General features: G+C 45.1%; 1 protein-coding gene across 7 annotated transcripts in view; it reads right to left on the reverse strand.

The window, feature by feature from the left end:
- Positions 1–19,119, reverse strand: part of IMMP2L (inner mitochondrial membrane peptidase subunit 2) — a 399,170-nt gene that overhangs the window by 46,471 nt on the left and 333,580 nt on the right. For all 7 annotated transcript variants that reach the window (XR_015061555.1, XM_085894669.1, XM_085894668.1 and 4 more), the window contains one exon: positions 5,677–5,847. Coding sequence is in view for 6 of the 7 variants with exons in the window: in XM_085894669.1 (XP_085750795.1) it covers positions 5,701–5,847 (147 nt within the window). In the remaining variant the exon portion in view is untranslated. The remainder of the gene's footprint in view (positions 1–5,676; positions 5,848–19,119) is intronic.

Consider the following 19,119-nt stretch of genomic DNA (forward strand, 5'->3'; position numbering starts at 1 on the left):
GAGCGATTCAATCGCACTTTAAAAGAGAGACTATATAAAAAATTCACTCTCGGTTGAGTGGTCAGTTGAGTGGTTGAGTGGTCACACACACACACACACACACACACACACACACACACACACACACACACACACACACACACACACACACACACACACACACACACACACACACAAACACACACACGGAAACAGAGACAGAGCGACCATGACAATGGTCATCTTTAATTCAGGATATTGTAGATAAGTTCATGATACGATTCACACCTCAATGAATATGAAACCATCAGAAACATTTTCAAAACTAGAACGGGCACTCAGTGGAGCGCATACCTTCGCCAACGCTACATCCCCCCCCCCCCCAGAAACCGTTGATTGTGAGGGTATTTAATCCCATACCACACCTGCCATCTCATATGTGTTATGACGGCTTCAAAACATTAAATTTCCTGCTGTTTGACACTGATTCACGGACATTGTACAATTTCTGTATGAACTCCCTGACCTTTTTGGGTGTCGGTGTCAAGTCAATCTGATGACAACTGGTCACATTATAAGAAATAAGTTCAGTGACACCCCCCCCCCTCCCCCAATGCTCTAAACTCACCAATAAAGTCACTGTCAAATATTACACATCACAGGATAGGGAATTGAATTCTAAACATTTTGAATCTACTTACATGCAAATTGTATAAGAATTGACCGCGTTATGATAATAAAGGTCGTTGACCCACATGAACTTTGACCCAAACCGCTAACAAAGGTAATGACGTCATTGTGTCATATCGTATATCACAAGATTGGGCATTGAATTCACAACATTTTGGCATTGGTTGCATGCAAATTGGATAAAAATTGACCGCACTATGGCAAAATGACGATTTTGACCTTTTCATGACCTCGACCTTGACCTTTGTACTCTTAATTTTGTAATTGGTATTAGAGTGTGGGGAACAGAACAGTCAACATTTTGGTGTTGGTTTCATGCAAATCGGATAAGAATTGACCGTGTTATGACTAAAATCGCACATTTTGCAATGTCGTGATCCCCCTGACCTTTGACTCCCAACCGCCAATAAGGGTTATTACGTCATTGTGTCATGTCACATATCACAAGATGGGCATTGAATTCTGAACATTTTGGCATTAGTTGCATGCAAATTGGAGACAAATTGACTGCGCTATGGTAAAAAGACGATTTTGACCTTTTCATGACCTTGACCTTGACCTTTGACCCGATCGCTCCCAAAATCTAATCAAATGGTCCTCGGATAATAACCAATCATCCCACCAAATTTGCTGCGATTCAGTTCAACACTTTTGGAGTTATGCAAATAACAAACAAACAAACAAACACACATTCACAAATAAATAAATAAATAAATACACAGTGATCAAAACATAACCTTCGCAACAAAGTTTGCGAAGGTAATTAAAATATGATAAAGAGATTAATGTCAGAAAACCGAAGTTCAAAGTTGGTGATGAAGTAAGAATATACAGGTGGAAATCTCATTTTGAAAAAGGTTATACCAAGCGATGGACAAATGAACTTTTTAAAATCGTTGATGTAATAGATACAGTTCTTTGAACTGAAGGTATATGATTTAAAAGGGGGAAGAGATTTTAGATTCATTTTATTCACAGGAATTGCAAAAGGCAAAGATAAATTGTAAAAACAAATTTGGACTCCTCCCCTTTTTTAACTCGGCCCATTTTTGACTCCGCCCACACAAGCCCGACCCACACAAGTCACACCCACGCAAACCCCACCCACAAAAGCCCCACTCACAAAAGCCACATCCACACAAGCCCCACCCACACAATCCCAATACACACAAGCTCCACCCACACAAACCCCACCCACACAAGCCCCACCCATGCAAACACCATCCACATCCATCATATTCACATAATTAGTGATTAGTTAATTAGTTCCCCACACACAACATGTTTATTTAATTAAAAATATTTTGCTCCACCCACACAAACCATATCCACACAAACCCCACTCACAAAAGCCACATCCACACAAGCCCCACCCACCCACACAAGCCCCACCCACCCCCGCCCCCCCCGTGCGCCCCCACCTTTGACCCACCACCCCCCTCATCGCACCCCCCACCCTTCCCCACATACACGCGGGGAGGGGAGGGGGTGGGATGAGGGGGATGGTGGATCGTTGGGGGAGCGCACCTACCCCCCTCCCCCCCCCTTTGCACTTCCTTTATTCTTTTTTTTATAATTAAGAATTAAATAATTGAAAGCAAAGCAAATATAATTCATCAAGATTGAAAATATTAAACATTTTTCTTTGGGTAAATATTTAGTTTCGAGAATGAACGATCTTTCCCAGCAGTCTGCTTCAGATGCCTTGTGATTTTGAAACTCAATCAACATATTCTGGTCAAAACAAAGAGTGAAGAACAATTAGGGTATATAAAGATGGTTATACTATGATATTAATAAAATAATAAATATAACATTTACCTCCAGAAGATAGAGTTTTGTGTCCATTTCATCCAGATGAGCATTTAAACTGGAACAAGTTTGAAATGGATCATCACCCCGGGGAATTTCAACATCTTCCCATTCAAGGTTGGAAAATTCATTCGCTTCACCACCCATGTATGATTCAGTTTTAATGCTGAAAATAAAAAGCACATAGTCAAAAATTACCACCAAGTTGTGGTATTGCTTTTAAATTAATTACCACCATGTCAAATAAAAGGTTGTGTATAAGGAGAACAAAAAAGACACACAGAGACGGAGACAGATGTAGAGAGACAGAGACAAACAGAGAGAGAGACAGATAGAGAGACAGAGACAAACAGAGAGAGATAGATAGATAGAGAGACATAGACACAGACACACACGCACAAATACACACACACACACACACACACGGAGACAGAGACAGAGCGATAATTTTCTCACCTTGGACTCAGGTCATTCAAGATCAAAGGACGTGAGAGAACTTGTTTCCAGTCAACAATAATATCATTCAGTTCATTTCGAAACGAATAAATGTCTTCAAGGAACTCATTCATTTTTATCGACTCGTCGTGTAATTCAGATAACTCATTTTCAACATCAATTATCAACGAAGTTCTTATTGGGGACAACCTGTTAGAAAAAAAATAATACAATAATTATTCGTCGTATCATGATTTAATTAATAATCAATTGCTTCACCATCATTCTAAGAGGAAGCCAGACTTTACAAAACACATACACACACACACAACCACACAAACTTACCAATATTGTGATGGGTTATCTTCTTCGTCAGATGAAAGATAGTTCATGTCTCAGTCATTTACCATTGGGACAAGATGAGAAAAATGAAAAAAAAAACCGTCAAACAGAAGAGATTTTCAACCGAGAGAAATTGCCTGGCAAATAAACACGGTCTCACACAAGTTGGTTTAAATAAGCAATTTGATGACGTAATGGGAGATTACATAACAATGGTTTTTCCAGAGTGTGTTTCCACAAAGGAAATTACTTGGTTTGGGGGAGGCAGCCCTTCTCAAGCAGTCTGACTCATTTTAACACGAAAATGAAACATCTTGCTTTGCATGATTTTCATAAAACCTATGTTTAAAAGTTGTTTTTAGCAAATAAACTTTGTTCTGTTCATGTTCTGATGATTTAAAATATAACCACGAAAGACATGGGCACTGAATACTTCCTCATTTTCACGGCATGACTGTACTCTTAAAATCACTTCCTCATTTTACAAAACCGAAGGAGGAATAGCTTTTTCGTTCATGCTTGAAGAGAAAAAGTGAATATACTCGATGGAAATGAATGTTATAAGACCAGAGAGTTGGTGTCAAAGACACCCAATGCTCGCCTGTTTATATATTTATCGTTTTTAAAAGACTCGTCTAATAATTAATATTTTTTATAAAGCATTGCAGTGAAGTCTGATCCAAATAATTTTGAAGCAATATATGTATTTGTATATTGTAATCAGTAACAAGAGCGCAAGTGAGCACAATATACGCCCAAACAAGAAGGTATATACAGAATTGTGCTACTACATGGAACACAGCATCCTGGTTGCCATGGCAACCACTTTAGATGACGAATGTATGTCGTGACACACCGTCTCCACAGTCTGTACCTACGTACCAAATATGAAACGTGAAAGTTGAAAACTTTGGGAGTTAGAGTGCGGACAGGAACGGATGGAAAACAGCATCCTGGTTGCCATGGCAACCACTTTAGATGATGAACGTATGCCGCGACACACCGTCTCCACAGTCTGTACCAATGTACCAAATATGAAACGTGAAAGTTGAAAACTTTGGGAGTTAGAGTGCAGACAGGAACGGATAGAAAACAGCATCCTGGTTGCCATGGCAACCACTTTAGATGACGAACGTATGTCACGACACACCGTGTCCATGGCCTGTACCTATGTACCAAATATGAAACGTGAAAGTTAAAAACTTTGGGAGTTGGGGTGCAGACAGGAACAGGTGGAAACAGCATCCTGGTTGCCATGGCAACCACTTTAGATGACAATTGTATGTTGCCACACACCGTCTCCACAGTCTGTACCTATGTACCAAATATGAAACGTGAAAGTTGAAAACTTTGGGAATTAGATTTCGGACAGGAACGGATGGAAAACAGCATCCTGGTTGCCATGGCAACCACTTTAGATGACGAATGTATTTCGCGACACACCGTCTCCACAGTCTGTACCTATGTACCAAATATGATATGTGAAAGTTGAAAACTTTGGGAGTTAGAGTGTGGACAGGAATGGATGGAAAACAGCATCCTGGTTGCGATGGCAACCACTTAAGATGACAAGTGTATGTTGCCACACACCGTCTCCACAGTCTGTACCTATGTACCAAATATGAAACGTGAAAGTTGAAAACTTTGGGAGTTAGAGTGCAGACAGGAACGGATGGACGGACGGACGGACAGACAGACAGACAGACAGACGGACGGACGGACGACAGGTATCACATTATACGCCCCGATATATATATATATATATATATATATATATATATATATATATATATATATATATATATATATATATATATATATATATCGGGCGTATAAAAAATAGTGTAGAAGATAAAAACATTAGAACGGAAAAAATAACTTGCACCAAAAACTTTACCATTTTCACGCTCACGCTCACACCGGGGGTATCGCTATAGCTCTCTGTTCTTCGAACAGGCGAGCTAAAAATGAAGTTATTCCCTAAAGGAGAACATGGACAAATATTCATTGGTTTGCTCTTTAAGTGGAATGAAAATAGAAAAGGAAATAAGTGCTTTAATCAGTCAGTCTCAATTTTACATTTGCTCAATGGGGCAGAGATCAGTCTCCTATTTTGGGCTTTTGGGGCTTGAGTCAGTCTCAATTTTACATTTACCTGTATGGGAGGGAAGGGAATCAGTCTCAATTTTAGATTTGCTTGTACGGAAGGGGGGGGGGGGGAGAAAATCAGTCTCCTATTTTGAGCTTTTGGGGCTTGAGTCAGAGTTTTTCCCTTTTTCCCCATTCATTTGAATGGCTGCCTCAGAAGCCCCATTTATCCTCTACTCAGTACATTACAAAAAGTATGTGGACAGAGATGAATGAAGGTAAATAAAGAAAATCTACAAAGTATCTGGTGGATGGAAAGAACAAGATTACCTTTTGGGTGTGTGTGGTCCCAAGTCAGAGACTCAGGCTGTACTTGGGGTCGATGTGCTCCATGTCATGCAATGGTCGACGGTCAGATGGTAGAGAACTTTGCAGCCGCTGCCAGCGGCTCGGGGGCCACACGATGTGGGAAGCACGGGCGTGCATCAATCCGAGGGATACCTGAGGGGGAAATTGTAAATAAGCATAATAATGATTGTGGAAAGTATTCAGTTATAGTCCTGCAATTGGATGAGTACACATTCCACAAGCTGGTTGCTGAGGATGTTCATGTGTCAAAAGAAGTCATGCTGTCACCATCAGAACAAGATTTTCTGTCCAAACGTCTACTGAGCAAACAAATTGACTTTGGCTCTATTTTGATATTTAAAGCAAACCAGAATCATGGAGTGATGAATTATTGATGCTATTCAGCAATAAGAGGGGAAGAATGGCCAAGATGAACATGACAGCAAGATGCTGTATAGACAGAATTTTAGCGGCAAATAGAGGATGCGTCGCATACACCCTACCCAAAAGAAAAAACATGGCGAGACACACGCACACGACACTTCCCAAACTCTTCGAGCCGAAGAAGCTGCATGAAGCAACCCAAGAGGGCCTACACAAGGGAAGGTGAGCTGTTTCAAACCCTTCCCAGAGTTCCTCAACAGCTATAAAGATGTTCAAACATAGTATGCACATGAGAATCCCAATGCAACACACCCCATCTCAGCTGCTGGATCGGTTTCATCACTTATTGGCGAATCATAAGCGACAGCGCCTTCTTCTTCTTCTTTGAAAATGTGTAATCCCAATTGCCTCAATCTTATTTTATGAGATATATATATATATATATATATATATATATATATATATATATATATATATATATATATATATATATATATATATGTGTGTAAATGTATACACGCATCATCGTCATCGAAAACCCCAGCTGACAGAGTCTGGTTCAAATCCAGACATGAATAACAAGCAGATGGCAGATGACCTTGAGGTCATCTGGCATTTGCTTGGAAATCAGCAAACATTACCGCTCTGAATAAAAAAGGTACAAAAACAGATCCCTGCAACTACTGACCAATCGCCCTTCTCCAAATTATTGGCAAAGTTATGAAATCCCTCATAGCTTCAGACATTAAATCCTTCCTCTTATCCAATGACTTGATTTCCAATCATCAATTTGGATTCAGACCAGGTCACTCTACTCTGGATAGACTGCTTCTGCTCTCCCAACAATGGATGGAGGTCCTCAATGCCAGACATGAAATCAGAGCCATCTCCCTCGACATATCGCGTGCCTGCGATATGGTCTGGCACCCTACCCTGCTCACCAAACTCTCTTCCTGTGGTATCCAAGGCCATCTCCACTCATGGCTCACAGACTTCCTCTCCTGTCACAGCCAACATGTGGCCCTAAATGGAGTTCTCTCATCCCCTCTTCCTATCTAGGCTGGAGTTCCTCAAGGCAGAGTTCTGGGCACTTTTCTTTTTCTGGTTTTCATCAATGATCTCTCTGACTCTCTGGAAAATCCTCTTTATCTCTTTGCTGATGACTCCACCCTCTGCTGTACCATCTGTCATCCCTCAGATTGGCAAGCAGCAGCTTCTTCGCTCTCTGTAGACATGGATAAAATCCCAAACTGGTCCAACACGTGGAACATGTCTTTCAATTCTGACAAATCTCACACTCTCACTATGTCTCTCCGAAAGGACCTTCTGGAACCCTCCCCCCTATATACTTTCACAACAATCCTCTTGAAGAAGTCTTTTCATTCAAACTTCTGGGTCTCACTTTCGGCCATGATCTTTCCTGGAAAAGCCACATTTCCAAGCTGGCCTCCAAAGCCAATCACCGACTGGGCATCCTCCATCGTGAAAAGTCTTTCCTTGGCATACCTGAGCTCCTGACCACATGCAATGCTTTCGTCCACAGCATGATGGAGTGCTGCACTCCCATCTGGGCTACTGCTCCCGCCTCTCACCTTTCTCGGCTTCACGTCGTGGAAACCAAGGCATTTAGGATCATTAGTGACTCCCGCGGTGAGACCGAGTCTTTGGCCTATCACTCTCTCACCACAGGCAGGTCGGTGGTCTTTTTGTCTTCTACCGTCTCCTCTCCGGTCTCGGCCCCCCCCTGGTCTGTCTGTGATTTGTCCCACAATATTTCCGCATTTAAGGTCCGCCAACAACCCCCTTCTGGTAAAACTACCAAAACCACAAATCATTGCTTACCTTCACTCTTTCATTCCTCTTTTTTCTCACCTTTGGAATAAACTTCCTCGCTCTCCTCAATCCCATTCTTCCCTCCAGGTCTTACAAACAGCTGTTGACCACCACCTCTTATCTTCCCCCATCCAAAACCATGATCTTTTCTACCCCCATTAATCCACCCCAAACCCACCTCCCTCAAATTCCCTACTTTCCTTCCCGAAAGTTCCCTGTCATGTAAGGTCCTGAAAGTCCCTGTAATGTCCATCTTGTTTACCCCTTGTTATCTGCCCCATCCCTCTCCCTTCCACAGATCTCCTAATGTCTCTGTTCCCCACTGTTTTGTCCTTCCCTCTCCTGCCCCCTTGTTGTGCGTTGTGTGTTTGCTCTCATACGAGCCTCGAAATTGTATTCCAAAATAATAATTTTAAAAACACCACATCTTCAATGGAGGCACTCATCCATCTGTCAGACACTGTGGAACTCATGTGAGGCCAGATGGTGGATGTGTACAGATTGCCGGTTCCAGAGCGACATCAGGATGATGATGACTGGCGAGAAAAATTATCCGAGAGAAGCATTATAACCGGGTCGCACTTCTTAATCATGTTGAACAAACAAAGCCATAGTTTACGGATGACCAAATGGTTGTTTATACAAGGGTGATGGCATGCTTTAATTCTGGGGTTGGAGGATTGATCTTCCTAGATGGTCCTGGTGGCACAGAGAAGACATTAATCATAAACCTTATTCTTGCAAAGGTTTGTTCAGTGGTCATGTAGCATTGGTAGCTGCAAGAAGTGGGATTTCTGCCCAGCTTCTTAAAGGTGGACGAACAGCCCATTCTGCATTGAAGGTCACACTCAACCTGACAAGCACAGAAACGCCAATGTGTGCCATCAAACATGGCTCAGCTTTGGCATCCTTCCTCAATGAGTGTAAATCATCTTTTGGGATGAAGTTGGAATATCACACCGACTGGCAGTGGAAGCTCTTGACCGACGCTGAAGGACATCCTCAAGAGCAGCAACTCCAAAGGCAGGATTTTATTGGTGTTGTCAGATTTCTGCCAAACACTTCCTATTGTGCACGGTGGTGTGAAAGCCAACAAGATTGACACTTGCCTCAAATCTTCAAGTCTTTGGAAGCATTTAATAATTCTTCACCTGGCAACAAACATGCGATCCTTCCTTCGAGGTGATTACGATGCAGGTCAATTAGCCAAGCTGCTGTTGAGGATTGGAGATGGCCAGGTGCCTCACATTAGTGATAGATATTTCATCAGTATACCACAGAAATTAGGAACCATGATATCTTCAGCCAAGGATCTCCAGTCAAAGGTGGACCAAAATGTACTGCAACACGACAAGTACATGGAGTGGCTGTATGAGCATGCAATCCTTGCTTTAGACAATTAATCAGTAAAAACAATCATCTGGGAATTTGTACAAAGCTTCCCAGGGGAGACAACTTCCTACAAATTGGTAGACAAACCCATGAGTGATGATGAAGTGGTTACATACCCCATGCAGTTTCTGAACAGCCTGTAGTCCTGAAGCATGCCACCTCGCCACCTCCTTCTGAAAATAGGAGTGCCAGTCATGCTCTTACGCAACCTGAACCCACCAAAGCTTTGCAATGGAACTCAAGGAATCATCAAACAGTTGCTGCCAAATTGCCTAAATGTCACCATCAGCACTGCACCAAACAAGGGAGAGAAAGCTATGATTCCAAGAATACTGATCATCCCATCAGACACAGGATTGCCTTTTGACTTTTGGCGAATTCAGTTTCCAGTCAGAGTCTGCTTCAGCATGACCACCACCATGTTCCAAGGACAAAGCGTCAATATTGTCAGCCTTAGTCTTCAAGAGCTCACATTCATATATGGCCAGCTGTAAGTGATGGCGAGCAGAGTGGGAAGCCCCATTGGACTTTTTATTGTCATGAAAAGAAAACTTGCAACATTGTTTTCCAAAAAGTTCTTCAGTGAGACTAAGTCAGTTGCATCTCATCCTCAGTTCACAGTTCAGTCAGTCATGGTCATTGCGATACACAAAATAAAAACAAATTTCTGCTCTTCACCAGGTGTTGACTTTCCTATTTCATTTAAAATAAAGTGTTGGTGAAGAACAGGTATCTTAGTTCGTGTACACACTGAAGCTAATATATAAAGTTCTTTCTATCCACTGATTCACTGACTGACTGATATTAAAGATCAGGACGGTCCGAGCGATGTACAAAGCTGAAATTTTACGTACCGATGGACATCAAAGTAAGTACACGAGAAAGATATTACAGAATGATTGGACAACATCCAGAAATGAAAATATAAATAAATGGAAAAAACCCCCACAGGTGAGTGACCTGAGGCAATGGGGAAGCATGGTCATTTTGTATGCCAATGGACATCGAAGCCGATACACGAGAAAAAAAAAATCATAGAACCATCAAAAAGCATCCATAAATGAAAATATAAGTAATGAAAAAAAAAAAGAAAAAGAAAACAAATAAATGAAAAATCAAAAGCAGGTGAGCAGCCCGAGACAATGGGGAAACATGGTTCGGATGCTTACACAATGTGTAAGCACACCCCACTAGTGTATATACACACATATATATATATATATATATATATATATATATATATATATATATATATATATATTGTTGTGGATCTCCGCCACTCTGGCATGCGGGCGTCCGCCTGTACCTAATTGCAGCCGCACGCACCCACCGAACGTAGCAATCCAGTCACAGCTTTTCGGATCAACACTGAAACCCAGCTACGGGTGTTGTTAACCACACCATAAATCAGCCAACTCTTCTGTCCACGCACGACAGGGTTGATCGCCGAATTGTCGATTTACCTAATTATTCGCGCAGACAGAAATGCTGGGGATTTACACCTCAACGCGACCCGTACGGACACGAGCCGCATTAAACCGCCCGCTCCGTTTGCGATTGCCGAGCAGTTTATTATCGCCAAGCCATGTCGGACCCGATTATCTTATCAGCTATTAAAAACCAGCTATTATTCTGAACGCAATTACGGCAGTTCAATGGAGGAAGGGACGCAACGAGCAGGTGAATACTCAATCAATGAGGACATTTATTTATACACGTATGCAAGCAATGAATGGCAATGAATGGGGGTAGGGGACAAGACGCGAGCAAAAAGACATACAGCCGATCTATCTATGATTTACATGCACTTATAACAATTCACTACTTAACGGACAAGGTGCCACAGACTTCCATGCAAAAACCCCAGAAAAGAACAGGGAGAACTGGGCCCGTAGGCCTTTAATGTTCCTCGGAGCCGGGATGACCGCAAGGCTCTGAGAGGCCGGGCAGGTTAACTGCCACCCTCGTGGTGACTCGCTGGGCCCTGGTTCGGCGACCCTCGGTGTCTCTGCCCGCACTCCGCTGGACTCCACCAGTGCCTTCAACGATGCCTCCAACGGCGATCCGGCTGGTGACTCCTCTCTGGCTTCTACTCGACCGGACTCCACCAGCTCCCAACTCCACTCTCCACTCCAACGGCACCTCTAACGGAGCCTCCAATGACCAAGGAGAGAGACCAAGGAGAGGGACTCTCTCACCCACTCGCCAACCGCCAGCTGCCAACTCCCACCTCAACTGCTTCCTCGGCGTTCCAACGCGGCCCTTTTATCGCCCCAGAGCGTTTGCCCCTCCCTTCTCGGCACGCGGGGGGACATTCCAGGGGAGTTCGGCTTGGCTCTTTTGGTCCGATAACCGACATTCTTTTCTTTCGTCGTTCTGAGGGAAAATTCCAACAAAGCTCGGCTTGGCTCTTTTGGTCTGACAACCGACAATCTTTTCTTTCGTCGTTCTGAGGGATCTCGGGGCGGGAGTTGTTGAGATGCTGTTGTGGTGGTGGTGGTGGTGGCGTGGTTGTAGTGTGGTTGGCACTGTGGTGGGGATGGCATGGTTGTTGAGATGCTGTTTTGGTTGAAATAAAAGACAGAACAGAATAACGGTTGACTCAAAGATGCACAGCCCGGTACACGAATAAATCCCTTTTGACATTGGTGGGGAAATCTAATCTGGACACACACTTATTGACATAACTGATCTTCAGGGAACCTGAATGGTGTTCCGTGAATTTCCACAACCGTAACACTACCCCCTCCCCTTTTTACAGACTCGTCCCGAGTCGTCAAATTTTCGTGTGCCTTCATGTGTAAGTTTTCCCCAAGTACGTTTTACCTCTGGATTCCTGAGTGCGACATTTGGTGTGTCCGTGTCCCAAAAGTAAATAACCTACGGGCTGTGTAACTAACTAAACAAACTCGCTCATACAGACGACTTAACTAAAATTGCCGTCACTACGACACACATGCAGGGGGAGCAAAACTCATTTGCAATTTTATCTTAACTTATAAATTTACACTAAACCATGACCCAGGACTGCTGGACTCTGTGGGAAAAAGGGCATGGCAAAGTTAGTCAGTGTATGAGGGTGAGCGCTCCGCAGCTGAGGGTCGGATGACTTCGGGGCCTGTTCAAAAGGCCTCGTTGTCTATCACAGAACCTCTTTCATGTCTTCAGCTGCTGGAGGCAACTCACCCCAACCCAGCATGCCATATGCCATCTCACAGGCCATTTTTGAAGCGGGGAGCCAGGCTGCCCAAATGCAGTCACTGGCTCATGAAACAAATGCAGGTATGAACACAACCGGTGCACGGGCTGCACCAATGCAGTCCCCGTGTCCGGCTGCCTGCAGGGCAGTCCCTGCAGAACACTGGATGGGCACTGACGCAAGCAAATGCAAAAATGATGGTGTAGATGGATGGATGGAAAACACGGTGCACGGGCTGCTCAATGCAGTCTCCGTGTGCGGCTGCCTGCAGGGCAGTCCCTGCAGAACACTGGATGGGCACCGACGCAAGTAAACACAATGGTTGGCGGGGCTGCCTGCAGGGCAGTCCCCGCAACTTGCGCGATGATCCTGGCGCACATGGTAATGGATAGAACACAGGGCAAATGCAAACACAAGGGCGAGCAGGCATGGGGTCAAGGCAGAGGCAGGCAGACAATGCATGGCAAGGCCAGACCGGAACAGGCCGCTGCAGCAAAAACAGGCCGGCATACAAGGCTGGCCGGACTCTTGTCTCGTTCTGGAGGTTTGTGGAGGGAGTGCGGTGGTGCCGACCGGTCTGAAGGCGGGCTCGGACCTACCCAACTGTCTCCCTCCCAACCTATCGCCTTTGCTTGCCTCTGTCCATACCCACTCCCTTAGTTTGTCAAAATCCAAATTGAGCCCCGTCTTATTTTTTTTCCTTTTTAATTCGTCTCCCTAACCCCCTTTACTGTCTCTGTCCGGCTAACCTACCATGTCACCCAGCCTACTCCCAACCCCTATGTTCCCTTTCTGGAGGGAATAGGGGAGAGCTTGCGTCCTGTCTTGAGGCCCAATCAAGCCTCAAAATGGCCTCCTCAGATTTCAGTGATCTAACCCATGGCGGGTCCAGCGGCCCCCAACGAGAGCGAAGGGATGGATGGTGCGGAGGGGTACACTTCCTTATCTACCCAAGCATTTATTACACCTTAAACAACCCCGGGGCTTTCAACAACCGCCTCTCACTTAATCTATTGGTTCTACCAACCAAGATTCCCGTCGCCTGTGTTGGTGTCATCTTAAATTTGGGCCTTGCCCTCCAATTTTGATCCATGCCCTCGCACGGTCTTATGGCTGGGATGCGTGGCTCACTTGGCAGGAACTACCCTCTGCCGATTCTCCAACTACGGCACACCCGGGCCCTGCGACTGTCTCCGAGCCTACCGGCTCCCTAAAACCTGGGGAGTGACCCCCCATGGCTACGCCCCCTCGATGCTCACATGGCAGGCTGGCGCCACGGGCCCCTTTCCCCTGGTGCCCGTGACACTGCCCAGGTGGCTATTGGTGCTACGGGCCCCGCATCATGCGGCCCACCCGTGCCCACTATGCTATCCCGGCCCCCATTGGGCCCTTGGCCTACCGCGGCCGACTAGACCGGTGCCCGGGGTGCCCATTAAGCAATACTCACCATTCGCAGCCACGCTCCCAGCCCGTCAACAGGACTCCTGCACCCCTCCAAACGGGTTTCGAGCCCACATTCGCACCAACAGCAAAACGACCTCCATTTTGTCAATTTGACTAACCCAGTAACTCGCATTACTCTGATCCCGGGGTCCCTTGGTTGGGAATCACTCCTCCCCCCAATCACTCATCGCACCATACATACCACTTTCACTCCATACACACAGGCCCGCTGGCCCTCACTCACTCATTAAGTACTTTTTCCACTTCAACTCATTTCATCGCTCACATCACTGAACACTGCCATTCTTTTTCACTGGAATCCCTCATCGAACTCGTGCTCCCTCGTCATCCCTTACACGATAGCACTTTCCATTTACTCTACGTAGCTAAGCTACGTCCCCACTACACACTCAAAGTCTGTCTCTGTCCTCAAATCCATGGTTCCCATTCTCTATCTAAACTGAATTCCCTCTAACTAATCCATTCCACGGGCTCCATGAGAAACAACCCACGTCCCCATGAAGCCGGTCTAACTAACTCTAACCCATCCCCCGAACTAGTGGTGTTCCTTTGCCCTCAGCAAGGGGGTCTTCCACCACTGCCTAGGGATCCTGTTCACTCGAAGTGGCGAGGCTTGCTTTGCTCTCTTTTTTTTCCCCTGCCCACCAGCGCGGCAACTCACAACCTGCACTCCTTTCCCATGATGTCATGGCAGCTGTTCTCATTTGTCGTCCCTTCTCGGACGGTAACATCCGGCAGGGATTCCCTTCTGCCGAATTCCAACCATGCGTGCCGCCACGACGTCACTCTGCGCATCCCAAGCAAGCCTCGCGTTTCGAGGGGTTCCCCACGCGAGCACATGTGCTCTGCTCGTCCGTAACCCGCGCCGCGGAATCCCCGATGACGTCACTCGCACCCCGAACCTGCGCGATTTCTCGCGCAAGCCGGGGTACGCGTAACGCATTGGGGAAGCCGCTTCGCACGCTCTGCGAACAGAACGTGCGGCGCAGGCCACCTGGAGCTTCACATACACGTTCGCCTGGAGAACCCGTCCGATCCAAATTCATCTATCCAGCTTAGCTTCTGTCCGTCCGCGGGATCGGCTTACATCCACCGCGTGCGTTTCCGGACCGGATTTCACTCGCGCAGGCGCACACGCGGTGGCCTCGTGCGAAGCACAGCATGGACCCCACGCGCGCTGCCGTGCGAATCCAGCACGGTCCTCGAAATGGCTATGGCCGTTACACGTCCTTTGTCCCTCGTCTGGCGCCGTCGTCGTCGCAATTTCACACACGCACTTCCTCGTGCTATGACGCTTACACACCTCTCCATGACACTTTCACTCGGGGACGTGGTTGCGTGTTCCCGCATACCAACCGCCATCTCCTTCTCATACCGCTCTCTCACACACGCGGTTCCTCTCACACATCGTGCTTCTTCCATACACGGGGTTTCTCTCACACACGGGGTTTCTCTCACACACGGCCTTTCACCCACGCGATGCGCGTGTTTCAACACACATTTCACCACACTCGTAAGCACACACACCAGAACAATCACACTGGGGATTCGCGCTACCACAAGTGCTCCCGGGGCCTCCATACCCCCCAAGCTCCCTGTGTACCCGTTCACAGCACCCGCCCCTCCTAACTCGCTCGGCACGACCGGACTCACCTCATCGCGAACTGCTTCAAGGGGGCATATTCCCTCCCCTCGTTCCTGAAGGACGCTATCCTGCTGCTTGCACCGGGTCACGGCGCATTCCCCAAGCTCCCCTTCATTGTCCCTCACTAACATCATGTGTGTGTGTTCATCTTCAGTTTCATTTAATTCACCCTCTATCTCCCGTGTCTCTGTTATTATTTCAGTTTTCTCCGTTATTATCTCCCCCGTCTGTGTGTCTCTCCCTACACGTTCCAGTCACCCCATTTAATTTTTCCCTCTCTGTCACCGTCACTCTCTCCGTCACCTTCACGAGTCTCGCCCAACACGTTTCAGACTCCTGTGCTCCCGTTATTGGTTCCGAAAAAATATTTTCACAAAAAATATAATTGGTTCACGAAAAAATATTTTCATGAAAAATATAAGTGACCACGATATTCGTTATTTTTATGTCTGTCTGTCTGTCTGTCTGTCCCGAGCATAGCTCCGTGGGTTTTGATCCGATCCTGATGAAATTTTGGTGGGAGGTTTATATCATGATCCAGTTGCGTTTTCCTGAAAATAGGCATGGTGCGCCCATTGTGGGCGGAGCCACGCCCAAAAAACATGTGTTTTTAGGGAGTAGCCGATTTCAATTTGCATCTTCTCCTAGGGGTTTTGTCGAATCTGATAGGGGTTTCGGTATTTGGTTTGCCCAATGGCACCTGCATAGCTCCATGGAGCTCGATTTTTCATTTTTTCCCAAGGTCAAGGTCACAAGGTCACGAACTTAGAAAATTGCGATTTTGACATAAAAACATTTCTTCTCCGAGGGGTTTGTCGAATCTGGCAAGGTTTCGGTATTTGGTTAGCGCAATGGCACCTGCATAGCCCCACAGAGCTCGATTTTTCATTTTTGTCCCAAGGTCAAGGCCACAAGGTCACGAACTTAGAAAATTGCGAATTGTGTTTTTAGGGGGTAGCCAATTTCAATTTTCATCTTCTCCTCGGGGGTTTGTCGAACCTGGCAGGAATTTCGGTATTTGGTTAGCCCAATGGCATCTGCATAGCCCCACGGAGCTCGATTTTTCATTTTCATCCCAAGGTCAAGGTCACAAGGTCACGAACTTAGAAAATTGCGATTTTGACATAAAAATCCATCTTCTCCGAGGGGTTTGTCGAATCTGGCAGGGGTTTCGGTGTTTGGTTAGCCCAATGGCACCTGCATAGCTCCACGGAGCTCGATTTTTCATTTTCGTCCCAAGGTCAAGATCACAAGGTTACGAACTTAGAAAATTGCGATTTTGACATAAAAATCCATCTTCTCCGAGGATTTGTCGAATCTGGCAGAGGTTTCGGTGTTTGGTTAGCCCAATGACACCTTCATAGTCCCACAGAGCTCGATTTTTCATTTTCGTCCCAAGGTCACGGCCACAATGTCAAGGTCACAAGGTCACGAACTTAGAAAATTTCGAATTTTAACATAAAAATAATACGACCGCCAAAACTTTGAGAGCGAGGGTGACAATATTTTTTATGCATAATGTTGAGGTCATTCCCCACCTAAAGTCTTGAAACCATTTTGCTCTATCTCGAACACCTTGCCCATGGCACCCCCTTCAAGTTTGTTTTTACGCTAATTTCATCAAAGTATGGATTGTCCGAGGAGTGCGAAGTGCCATATAGCCTATATGACGTTATATTGTTCCTGGAATGTTCCAGAGGAAGTTTTGCACCAAAGGTCATCATCCTTGACCTTTGACCTTTAAAGTTCACAAAGGTCAAATTTTCAAAGTTGTGGGAATCGAACCGGGTTTTCAACCTTCTTCGACGAACTAACTGCATTAAGCTATAGCACGTATCCTGTTTCCTTATTTTAATGTCCACAACATTGTTTTGTGACCTTTAAAGGTTATGCAAAGGTCAAATTTTTAAAGTTGTGAACGAAACCGGTTTTTCGACATTTTGCAGCTAATAACCTGTCACTCGTACCACATCATGTTGATCATTCTAATAACTTGGTCAAACATTATCACATTGTCTCATCATTGACTTGTGAAACAATCTACATCGTCAAATACCGCTCGTGAACCATCGTCGTCTTCAGACTTGTTATTTCCACAGTCTCCATTTTTACTTGTGTCTCCTTTACTGTCAATTTTTCTGTTATTTCTTTTAATTCCTGTGTTTCTCCTTGTGTCTCCTTTATCAGGGTTTGCTCTAATTGTGGTGTCATCCGACGAGTGATGTCAATCAAGTCCCGCACCACTAACCTTCTTCCCTGTGATGTCACACATCCCATATTATTGTGCTGTTCTACTACCTGGCTCCATTTTCCTTCCCATTGGAGTCGTTCTTCCTCTCTGAGCCCTCTTAGTCGTTCGTTATCTTTCCGGAGCTTTTCCATCTCCATGGACTCCAACTTTGCTCTCTCCTCTAGTCGATTAATTTCAGATTCATATTGCTTTTGTTTTCTACCCCCACTGTCTCTCTTGTTCTTCATTCTCCAATCTCATCGTTTCCTTCAATTGGTTGATCTCCCTTTTCCTGCTTCATTCCTTGTTCTTTTTGTTTCTTAGCCCACTGTCTCTCTTGTTCCTCACTCTCCAATCTCGTTGTTTCCTTCAATTGGTTAATCTCCCTTTCCTGTTTCATTCCTTGTTCTTTCACCATCTCCTCCTACTCCAACCTTGCTTTTTCCTTTTGTTGTTCAGTTTCAAATTCATACTCTTTTTGTTTTCTCTCCCACTGTCTCTCATTCTCCAATCTCGTTGTTTCCTTCATTTTGTTGATTTCCTTTTCCTGTTTCATTCGTTGTTCTTTCACTATCTCCTCGGACTCCAACCTTGCTTTTTCCTTTTGTTGTTCAGTTTCAAATTCATACTCTTTTTGTTTTCTATCCCACTGTCTCTCATGTTCCTCATTCTCCAATCTCGTTGTTTCCTTCAATTTATTGATCTCCCTTTCCTGCTTCATTCGTTGTTCTTTCACTTCTCTTTCTTGTATCTCTTTCTTTAGTCTTGCTTTTGCTTCTAATTGTTCGATCTGCACAGTGTGGTTCCTTAACGTTTCATTCTCCGTTCTCTTTCTTTCCTCTCTCAACATCCTCAGCTCATTTTGTAATCCCGTCTCTTTGTTTTGGTGTTTCCGTAACTCAGAAGCTTTTTTTTCTAATTCCTTTCTCATCGCCACACACTCCAACCTTGCTTTGGCTTCTAATTGTTCGATCTGCACAGTGTGGTTCCTTAACGTTTCATCCTCCGTTCTCTTTCTTTCCTCACTTAACATCCTCAGTTCGTTTTGTAATTTCGTCTCTTTGTTTTGATGTTTCCGAATCTCAGAAGTTTTTTTCCATAATTCCTCTCTCGCCTCCTCACCTCTTTTGCATGCTTGCTTTCTCCTTTCATCCGTTCTCTTACCGTATTCCTTTAGTTGTTTCAGATATTTCTCTGTTCTTTCTATCGTCTGTTCTCAGATTTCTCTTCTCTGATTGCATGATCTTACCTCTTCCTTCAGTTGTTTCAATTCCAAAT

Source organism: Eptatretus burgeri, chromosome 9, assembly GCF_056783735.1.
Source record: "Eptatretus burgeri isolate ZD-2024b chromosome 9, Ebu_testis_v1, whole genome shotgun sequence".
NCBI lineage: Eukaryota > Metazoa > Chordata > Myxini > Myxiniformes > Myxinidae > Eptatretus > Eptatretus burgeri.